Consider the following 12,218-nt stretch of genomic DNA (forward strand, 5'->3'; position numbering starts at 1 on the left):
TCACGTTTATCTCATAAAAACCGTTTTTTAGCTAATTTTATTATTTTTATCACAATTTCACCCATATTTTGGAGCAGAAATAAAAGCGTTAAACCGTGACAGCGCTAAAGAAAGCATCGTTATGCGAGGTAATATTGTATATACATTTTCAATCTACAAAAATATTTTTCACAATTTCTATAACATTTTTTTCTGGCATTTTATTGATTTTATAAAATATGAAAGATTTTATATTTTTTTATAAACATTTTAATTTAGCTTCTTACAGTTGCAACAGATTTCTTAAAAATCTAACTGTTTTAAAATATTCCAAAAGATATGTTATTATAAATAAAAATATAAATTTAAAATATTTTTTATAACTTTGTTGATTTTGTTAAGATCAATGACGATCAATAATTCTATCAACGGGTTACGATTTAAATTATTAACATACCATATTATTAGATTTAAATTTTAAATTTTATATATCTAGTTTGTACTGAAAACTTCAGAAAATCACAAAATGTTTTTTACCTGATAAATTTGTAGTAATTGTAAGGCTAATAAATATTATATTCAGATTATCGCATATTGAAAGAACACACTTTTTCCTCAATTTTGATTTTTTTTTAATTATTAAGCTAAAAGTGAGTTATTTTAATTTAAAAATAATTAAACTAATATAAATCTTTAATATTTTGATTTCATTTGTTATCACCCTGTTCTTGAAGAAAATTATATCCTCAAACGTTGAATAAATTTTGTTGAATAAATGTTGAATCTACAAGAGCGAGGCATTTGAACTAATCGCGAGTAAAATGTACTAGCAAAAATCATGTCAATTTCGGTTTTTATTTTTTTACTTGAAATTTTTCAATAATAAAATTTTCAAGTATTTTACAATCCTGATTAAATGTGCCAACTTTTGATGAAACTTGCCAACACACTTTAGAACATTTATCAGTTTAAATTTAAATTTAAATTTAAACGAAGGGATCGAATTTAAAATTTTTAAATTTATAGTTCAACAAAAAGTTTTAATTCTTGGAACCTTGAGGCAATTGTGTTAACGTTTTTGATTGTGGTCCTAGAAATGTTGTTCACGGTTATGGTTCCAAAGTTTAAATGAACAAAGTTAATAAAAATCAATGACAATAATCGAAATATGGTCATAGTTTCACCAAAGCTTTAGATTGCACTTAAAAGCTCATAATGTCCAAACAACGTAACTTAATCTTTCTCCTATAAAGCAGAAATAAAATTTTATTTAAACACCTATAAAATAAATGCGGATCTCCAAGTTTCTTTAAATAATTAAAAAAGAACGGCTTGTATAAAAAATGAGTTTTAACTCATCGACGGTCTCTGTTAATATCTTATCATTTCTGCAGGCCGAAGTATGGGAGTCAATATGGTCAATAATGCCGTGCATTAAGCAGTCACTATCCCCGCTCGGAGTTTTTATTGTTTGTTTTTCTGCACATATATAAATTATTTTTAGACAGCGACCTTTTGGCCAATCGAGTGCACATCGACAGGCACGTTACACGTTGTTTTTATTCTGCATGCACGCCTGTTACTATGTACGAACCGCACTGGTCAACTCGATGTTTTTCATATATAGAGCTAATCAGGCTTATTGACTCAATTTTTATTCAAAAACAATATTCATTCGGTTGATCGGGAGCAATTTTCTCTTGTCCCAACTGCAGTTTTAGCACCCAATTTTTTCATAATAATTATATTTTCATAAATCCATATGGGTTCGCCCGTAGGTAAGCGGTTAAGATCCACGGGACCTGAATCAGAGGTTCCGGGCTCGATACCCACTTCGAGCAGCCTGTTGTCAGGCAGCAGTGACAACGATTTTCACTTGGAAATATAGATAGCAATATGTTTCCAAGTGAAAATAGCCCTTGCCCGGCATTGCTACACCAATAAAAAGTCAGCCCTATTAGATTAATTCTAATAACAAAAATCATCAAATATGAATGGATGGTAACCATTTGATTACCATCTAAAAAATACGAAGTAAGGAGAAGTTTCAGCCCAACAGCTCATAGGACGAAAGGTTCCGATTGCTGTTAAAAATATATAAAAAAAATCCATATTCTGATAGTTGGTGGGTGGTTGTTCACTTAGGGGTGAAAAGATCCAAATGTGTTTACATCAGGGGCGTAGCGTGTATTGGCAGGACACAATATCAAAAATTTTTGGGAGTCCTCACCAAGAGCAAAAATTTCTCACAAAATGAATTGAATATCATACAATTAACAGAAATATTTATATATAATCAATATTTATGTCACTATTCCACAATTCCTAGAAACAATTCAAATCTAGAAATCATTTATTGATAATGATGGCTGAATTTTTCAACTTCCAAGTAAATACCAAATAGATGCTGACAATTTTCTAATAAGGTTTTAACCTGAGACTGACTAGACTCCAACCAGATCCTGACTAGATTCTTTTAAGATTCTGGAAAAATTCTTTCAAGATCTATAGATCAAGATTCCATGAGATTCTTATCAAAATCATTTCCACTTCTGACTAAAATTAAATTGAGTTAGACAAAGTTTTCATGATTAAATTGACTTTTGTTATTTGTGAATAAAACAAAAATTCAGAAGATTTAATTTTTTAATTTTTGCTCACTAATGTATATGATACGGCTTTTTTAATTTTTCTTAACCATATATTGATACGGCTGATGCTTTAAATTAGAGATAGTAATATGTTTTTTCTATACTGTTATTTTTATTTTTAAAAAGCTCCGAAAATTGCCATTAACCATTTATTTATTACAGCAACTACAATTTAAAATATATCAACGGCTATCAATTTTATTTTCAACTACAGGATTATTTTCCTAATACAAGACTAATAACGATTCATAAATATTTCATTGATTTTTTTATCTCTTACTAATATTGATTTTATCTCGTTAATAATATTGACAAAATCAATAAATTTTCATGAAGATTTTACACATTTTTCTATCTCAATGCCAAAGTAATATAGCTAAACATTATTTATCGAAAAAAATTACTTTTTGAATATTTTCTATATTCTGTTTTCTCAAAAGCATTTATTTAAAAAATTACAAATGCATATTTTGTGATTATGTATATTTTGTAATAAAATTTTGATAGCATAGCATACGACTGCATATAAAAACATTTGTCTATAAATTTATTTATTTAAATAATAAGCAAAAACAAAATTTATATTTTAACATAATCCACACAATTGAGATGAAAACGTTCGGAGAGATGCAGTAAAGCTTAAGAAATCGCCAAAAAATTTGGGTGTAAATCCATTACCCGGAATTAAATAATTAACTACATAATTTACACACTTAGAGGTAGTTTTTTTTTATAATTATTACTACCTGAATCATATATCTGCATAAAAATAATAACAAAATCATTCATCTCCTCGATTATGTTTTATGATGATTTAAGTTACTAACTATAACAGAAAGTTTGTTACTCTAAATACGTCTAAATAAATTTATATGATGATTAAAATTGAGCGCTAAAAATTTTTTTTTTACAGATTTAATTTTCATCGACCTTGAGATGTTTATGAATTGCAAATATTCACAAAAACTCTGGACTATAATATAACAATAATTAATAATTAAAAATTGCATCAAAAACTGTAAGAAAAGGTAAGAGATCGGCTTATACAATACTTAGTTTTCATTATAGTTTGAATAATTAATTAATTAATTATTAACAAATGGATAAATAAAGGAAAAAAAATCTAAGTAACTTAGCTGATGATAAAGCTTTTTTTCTGCAACAAACTACTATGACTCACCATAACTTTTTTTTATTTGTTTTGTTGTTTAAAGTCATTAGAATTTAACGAGTTTTATGTGCTATTGTAATGGGGACTTTATAGATGGCAACCCAGCGGTTGCTCTATATCTATTTGCATATTTTATTATTATTAAAAATTCTAAAAATGATGACTTTTTATTGGGTGCAGCAATGCCGGACAAAGACTTGGAAATATATTGCTATCTATAAAAGCAAATAAAAACCGATGTCACTACTGCTTGACATCAGGCTGTCCGAGTTGGGTATCGAATCAGAAACTTTCAAATGAAAACCATGGCTTTAGACACTCAACCTAGGGAATTTCATGTAATATCATAAGGTAAAATTTTAGAAACTCATTTGTTAATGGATCCACCAGCAAGAGTCTTCACCCTGCTAAAAATAACATAGAATAGAGCGGGGGCTTAAAGGTCCGTGAATAAAAAGGTCTTCCACCGATATCTCAAAACAGGTGAAGTTAAAAAATTTATAACGACAATATTTGAAAGTAGAAGTAAAAGATGTATAACCAGCCATCACCTTGATTCCTACAACGCTGCTTTGTGAATGATTGAAGAAGATGAACGGCAATGTTTGAAAATTATTACAAGAGTTTTTTTTTTTGTTGTTGGTTTTGTTGGTTGTGAGCACTGTTGTTTAGTTTACGAGACCTTAATATAATTTTTATGTATACGTTATTTAACTATTTTATAAGATGTATTGTTATTTTTAAAAAAGATTCAACTGTTTTTTTATATAACCTCTGTAAGTACTTGCACGTGCGCGGGGTAAAAAGCACCAACTTAACCATTACCCTGGCAAAGGATAAACAATAAAATAGAAAATTAAGTTAAAAAAAGCAAATTTACTAGAGATAAATTAATTAAATAGTTATTCCAAGGCTGCTGATGAATATCATTGATTAAATACCAGACCAATGTTACAGTGTTATCTTTTTACAAAATGTACCCATGGAATTTGTATTTTGCTTTGGTTGAATAATGTAGCTATTAATTCGTAAAATCCCTTTAAAATTAAAAATAATACATTAGACCTGTTTGACCCCTGACTGTCGCATTTTACCCCGACCATGGGGTATAGAGGAGCAGCTGACACATTTTGAGAAAAAACAGAAAAAACACGTTTCTACAATGATTTAGCTGGGGTTTTGCTGAACATAGTCAGATAATTGTTTGTTTGAAATGTGTTATTTGTTATGATATAATTGGTTCGGTTTGCTCCGCCCTATCCTACTCTTTTTAACTTGAATTCATATGATATTCAATAATTTCTAATCTAATTTGATATTGATGCGATGCATGTACAATGTTGGAGTACTAAATAAGATACAAAAATAAAAAATGTCAACATTCAAGTGGATACAAGGGTGCCTAATAAATACAATTATTATCGCACATCGTGATGTGCCGTGGTCTTGAATAATGCATGCGTGAACTTCGTTGAATATGCGTACGTCATCCACAATTGTAACTACTTTTGTACATTTTCCGACTGGCTACTCGTTATATTTTTAGAAATTGTAATAATTGAATGCAGTCGCGCAAAAATAAACTTTTATTGGTCGCCAGAATTACAGTGATCAAAATCTAAAAATACAATCAGCGAAAGTAATTGATGATATAAAATAGAGTTTATAGTTATTAATAAACTGTATGGGCGAAATACGATGTCCGATTCACTTTGTCATTTTCATCTCCAAGAATCAACCTCCCTAGCAAATTGCTGGAGCTTCTCGTATCGCAAATTTTTAAAAGCTCAGAAAGGAAAAATTAGATTTTGGAAATTTTTTGAAAACTAACATTTTATTTCATAATTTTTTCAAAATTTAAAGTTTTTGATTCCAATTCATATCGGTTGATTCAAATTACAAAATATATGATTTTCGACTGCTAAATGTCATTTTTTAAAACTTTTTTCCTGTATCTCCGCTGGACCTGCCTTTGCAAAAACTTAATCAATTCCTAATTACATAAATACAAGCGGAATATTTTTTGAATCATTCATGCTCCGTATCTCCGAAACAGCTGGAGCAATTTTTGCCAAAAACTAATCAGGACGTCTCCTTATCTATAGGAATCGAATTGAATAAATAATTCAAATGGGTTGAGTGGTGCTCCTGAAAACGTCGACGAAAATTTCTATCCATACATACATACATATTGCATACGCAAATACACAACGTAAGCCATAATGTTCAGAAACCTGTGAAACGTTAAGATATGAAAAAATGCTCATTTTCGAATTTTGAATGATTACTATAACTTACCCTACGGAAAATTAAAAACATTGGAGCTGCCTCTGCCAAAACCTAATCAGCACGTCTTCCCGTCAATAAGAATCGGTCATTTTGTCAATCATTCAAATCGGTTGATCCGTCCGATCAACCGAGTGAAATAAGACAATACTCTCGAAATCGTTGACGAAAAATTGTATCCAAACACACAAAAATACAACTACACGCACAAACACACTCACAACATTTTTTGAATATATGCAAAAAATGCAACTTACCATATGAAGAATTAATAATATATATTATATTCATGGAATTTGGCTAGTATGATGGATTGAGATTATTGTCTTATTTCACCTAAATAATTAAACTACAATTTCGCATCAAAACCTTGCAAAATATAAATCTCATTCTTCAGGGCATTTGTTAGAGTAACCAATATAAAAAATAAACTGATATAAATAATGATTTCAACAATTGATTATCAATTTACTGCTCTTTCATATGCCATAGAATTGCATATGGCTTCACAAAACTGTCAAATATTTACAGAACAATTTGTTTCCTTGTCCTAAGATATTGATTTAATATACAAACAATTTTTTTTTGCTTTCCAGATAATAACCGTATAGTATTGTACTAATATGAAATTTAAAGCTTTAGAATCCTACGGCAGCATAAAATTTAGGAAGCCCAAAGTAATTTCATAATACGCTCGTACGCTCAAAGTACAACATACAATTTTAATATAAAATTACATTTTCACTGACAGTATTTTCATAGTTTCTATATTTTCTTCAGTTTTCTTGGATCATTTTCCAGAATATTATTCGATTTTCACATCCGCAAGCTGGAAGCACTGGTGCATTGATTTATAACATAGTCAATGAACAGTTCCATTGGACAATTACTAATCGTAAGTTAACATAGTAGTGTAATAGTATAAGTCAAGTGATAATTTCTTTGTGAGCATCCTAAGGCGGTCCCTCAAGCAATTTTGATTAAAACCGATTTCAAATTGAAGATAAATTTAAATCTTCTTTTTCTGTTTTATGATTAACTCATACCAATTTACAATCTCGCTTAATTACTATGCTAGATAGATAAAAATCATACGCGCAGAAAACCAATGCGGGAGCAGCATTTAATGAACATCAGTTAATATACAATATGATGAGAACGCAAATAAAAGTCAATTATCTTTTTATTATTATATGTCGACTTATATTCTGTATCACCAAGAGTATTAAATAACAAAAATTTAAGTAAAATATTAAGTAGCTGGTTTACCTGTCTGGTAATTCTCTTTGTTGGCAAGATTTTCCATCAGACATCAAACTAAATCCTGGTCTGCATTCGCACACGAAGGACCCCGGAACAGGCGTACAAATATGCGCACATAATTCTCCTGGTAACATTTCGCACAAATTGCCCAAATCTGAAAAATTGTAACTGAATTAGATATTATTTTTCATTTAGATCATTTTTGAAAAAAAAAAACAATGTTTATTTAATTTTTTGCTTTCACGGTTCACTACTAATATATTCAAATTTAGAAAATTTCTAATGAGTTTTATTGTCAGTTGAATAAATCAGGATAAATAATACAAAAACCTTTGTAAATATGTAACATTTTTTGAAACATTTTTCACTTTTTATACATATATTTTAAAAACATAAAATAACTTAATAATATTATTAAGAAGATTTTTTTTAATTAATGGTATTACAACATATAGAGGAAATATGGACATATATAATTGTATATATGACAAAATGACACAATGGCCTTATTTAAAAATTGGCTAGTTGTTTAACGTTTCCGCGTCTGTATATCATAAATAAAGCCACAATAACAATCTTGCCAGATGTTGAGCGTCATTGTCACAGTCTAGTCGCGGTAACCAGTTCAAAAGTATTTCGCACCTTAAAAAGTATATTTTGAGGGTGTTTTTCTCATGTTTTTTCGGGTACTAGTATTCGGTATAATAATTTAGACTATCACGCCTGGAAGAGTAGATGGTGACTGCGTGGACAGACACTAAGGAAGAGTCAAATTGAAACTCGAAACGTATGGTTCTATTAAACTTATTTTAAGAAACATATTTTTAGTTTTCTTTTTATTTTATATATATATATATATATATATAAGTCCATATTGTGTTCTAAAGTATAAATGTGGTCCGCAAGCATAGTTTTAAATTGTCTGGGATTTTTTTGAATTAAATTATGTTTGCGAACCACATTATTGGAACTTTGAAACACAAGTCGAACAAAATTTATTTAAACGAAAAATTTTAAAAAGATCTTTTTCAACTATTTATAACAATAAGACAATTAATAAACGGAATGAACTTAACAGGCTGTGAGACACAAACCTCTTTTATTTACATAGCAATTTCAAATTTCTCACAAAACAATAAAAACAATCGCGCAAAGGATTCGCAATTCGTTCCACACATGTGTAGAATCTTGGTAAAAATATTTTTAAAGTCTATTCTCCATTATATCTTAAACCAGTCTACGAACAACATATATATTACACACTATCTATTTGTGCTTTTTTTTAAATTAATATTTTGTGAAATATTGTTTAATTACAAGATTAATGTTTATATTACATAGTGTAGTGCATTACCAGATCCTGATACCATGGATTATTAAAATCTTCTAATGTAACACTAAGAATAACTAATTGTAAGTATTTACAATTTTTTTAAAAAAAATTTCACTTCTATTCAATTGTTTTAGTTTTTAATTTTATTTTTAGTATCCACTGAATAAAGGCTAGGATTATAGCCGAAACGTATCAATGTAAAATAAATTTTTGAAAGAAATTCATGTTTTTTATTAATGTTATGCCCGACTACTAGACTTTGTTAATGCATATGTCAACATCAAATTCAGAATCATACAATATATATATATATATATATATATATATATATATATGTAAACTACCTTTACCAATTCCAGTTAAGAGCTTATTTTACTTTTTAAATAAATTTTTTATTCCACATTCTTTTTCTTAAATTAAATTCAACATCTGTCGAAGCACGTGTTGTACAAAGAGTTCACCGGCAAAAATCTGCTCTACACAGTACTGCCCTACGTACTATTTATTACAATATAATTTCTATTTCATTATTATAGTAAAATACTAATTAGTAGACTACTAATTAAAACAACTATCTATGTACATGTGACCGACTAGACTATTTCGTTGTCTAAAGGCGACTAAAGCCTATTTGGTCGCCTCGAAGCGACTACGTCGATCGATCACAGCGGACTGTTTGCCGAATCCAAGGGGTGTTATTTCCCTTATTTTGCTTCTTCGGCGGTCGCTCATTTCGTCGTCCCAACGTGCGTCATTCAACGACGAATGATTGGCATTTCAAGAAAAACATGTACCTTTCTACACGTATATATCTGACCATCGAGGACAACGAATCGGTAACGGAACAGAAAATTTAATTTGGTGCCACTTAATATTTATGGCGTAATCAACATTTTGAAATTGAAGAAATATAGCAGACTTTGAGGTTATTTAAGCGCACGGAAGATGAGATTTATGAACTTCAACGATACCGTCAACCGTCTGTTTTGAGAATAAATTTAATAACTGGCTCAACTAACTATTGCAGATATATAATAGTATCATACAAAAAATTAACACTTATTTAAAACCATTATTTAGAATCTATAAAACTTTCGACTATCAAGAACCTAATTTTTTAAGTAAAACTTCTTCAGGCGCGACTAACGGAAGTGCGTTATGGCCGAGCTGAGTTCCAATGATTCGTCATTCGCTCTTGATGAAATCATTTTTATACGGATCGTTTGTGATTAGACGTGGTGTATGTGAATAGAGATCTGTCGTTGTATGCATACCGGCATCAACGTAGTATGCGTACCGGCATCAACGTTGTATGCGTACCGATATCAACAAGGAAATCGGCATAGATGAATAAACATTTTAAAGTTACATCGTAGTACAAATGTTCACTTAATGAAAAATGCCTGAATCAGAAGAATATTTTACCCTATTCCTTGAAAATAATAAAACAAATTAAACATTTGGACCGTACCGTAGATATTTTTTTATCTTAATTGTATATATAAACCGTCCTGCATAATATTGTCATAGCTACTGTCCCGCAGAGGCCCAAGCAATATAATATACTGAACTGTACACATCCGTAATTTTTCACATGTAATATTAAATTGTACTATCAAAATTTCTATTTGCACTTTTATTATCGACCTATTTTAAATTTTATATATTATATTGCGTTTCAAAATTATCAATCTTTAAAAATGTGTAACAATTTTTGTAATTGCAAAATAATCACTATATGTTTTATTTGTCTTATTTTACGTTGATTCATAATACTATCTTTTACAAGAGACACTATATCCTTAAAAGTAAGTAAAGAATAAATTATCAGAGGTATTAATTTTATTTGATTTTTTATCGTTACACTACTTGTCCCAGTAGATGTAATAACTATCCCCAAATAAGGGGTTAAGGTAAGTTGTAAAACCGCAATTTTTCTAGAAAAAGATTAATCGTGAAATAATGAACAACAGTTATTGAATTATTTTTACTAGATTCGGTAGAGGTATAGTTACTGCATCTGTTCATCCTTATTTCGTAGAAGTATAATCAGTAAATGTCATCAAAAAAAATTTTTACAACAAGCAATATGTAAAAACCAAAGTATAAGATCAACCTTCAAATTCGTCTTACCGTAAACTAATAGTAAAGGGTAACAATTAAAAAAATGTTTTTTTTGTGTAAACTAATAGTTTGTAAATTTAATACAACCCGTCGTAAAAATTAGATGTATAAATAATTTTCATTCTTGATATATTTTTATTGGTTATATAATTAGATTCAAAACCATTAAGTATGTTATGTAACAATAAATAATGAAACAAGTTTTTTTAAAAATTTGTCAAGTAATTCCTATACTTATGTTGTACGGGTAACCTCCCTACAACACGTTAGATTTCAAAAAAGTACTGTGTTATACGAAACAAATAACCAATATAAAAATAAGGTTCCAAAAATTTTAAAAATATGCTACATATATTTTTATATTAAAGATGAATATAAATAATTTTTTTTAAAGAAGTAATACATATGAAGAAATAAAATAACTCAATATTTTATTCGTCATCAATATGTGCTTATTCAACGCGAGAGTTTTCTATTTGGTAAGTTATCCTCGTCTTATAGCATTTTTCTCTATTATCTACAAATTTTTACTTGCTTTACCTTATGGAAAATTTCTGTTATTCTCTATTGCTTGAATTAATTGAAAAGATCTTTGTACGATATATGCGCTTGCAAAGATCCCTTTTAAATTAGGCGCTCATTTTATTTGAAGAATCTTTATGTACAAAATATCTTTATATACAAAACGTACGCGCTGAAATAAAACTTAAATTTTAACGTTAAATGAACTTAAATAAAATTAAATAAAAAAATAAAGTTCGCTTTTACTATATTTCATATTTTATTAGGGTTTTGTTCAATTATCAAACCCTAGTTGAGTGAAACATTGCTATAAAAGTACCGTGTTATAAGGGAGATAGCCTCAATACTAGAACCGTGATATAGAAATACCTGGTAGAGTAAAACTTTGCTATGAAAGTACCGTGTTATAATAAAGGGGGCGTCCATTAATCACGTGAGGCTTGTAGGGGGAGGAGGGGTTTGAGAAAAAAACACGAAAAATCACGCGGGGGAGAGAAGGGTCTGGTGAGATATCACGTGTATTTGTTTTTTACCTAAATGTTTAAAAAACAAAAATTTTACGTTTTTTTCGTAAATTCAAAAAATTTTACGTAACTAAAAATACACGTAATGTTTGGTGGGGAAGGGGGGGTAATTCTAAATATCACGACGTATCACCGAGAAGGAGGAGGGGTCCAAAAATCCCTAAAAAATCGATCACGTGATTAATAGACGCCCCCAAAGGAGATAGTTTCAATTCTCAAACCGCGATATAGAAGTATGTATTGTGTTCTACGGGGGTTACCTGTACTGTATGATAGTATAAATTTCTATAATATTAATAATTATACTATTATAAAAATAAATTGTTCTTGATATTATAAATTTTAAAATAAATTATTACAAACTT

General features: G+C 29.1%; 1 protein-coding gene across 1 annotated transcript in view; it reads right to left on the reverse strand.

The window, feature by feature from the left end:
- The window catches only part of LOC113376043 (fibrillin-2-like), a 138,361-nt gene that overhangs the window by 35,294 nt on the left and 90,849 nt on the right, over positions 1–12,218 (reverse strand). Inside the window, 1 exon segment of the mRNA XM_026615973.1 lies at positions 7,357–7,504. Coding sequence (XP_026471758.1) covers positions 7,357–7,504 — 148 coding nt within the window.

The sequence above is a fragment of the Ctenocephalides felis genome, unplaced genomic scaffold (genome assembly GCF_003426905.1).
Source record: "Ctenocephalides felis isolate EL2017-DRISC unplaced genomic scaffold, ASM342690v1 CF-g0.4_SCAFFOLD_01886, whole genome shotgun sequence".
Lineage (NCBI taxonomy): Eukaryota > Metazoa > Arthropoda > Insecta > Siphonaptera > Pulicidae > Ctenocephalides > Ctenocephalides felis.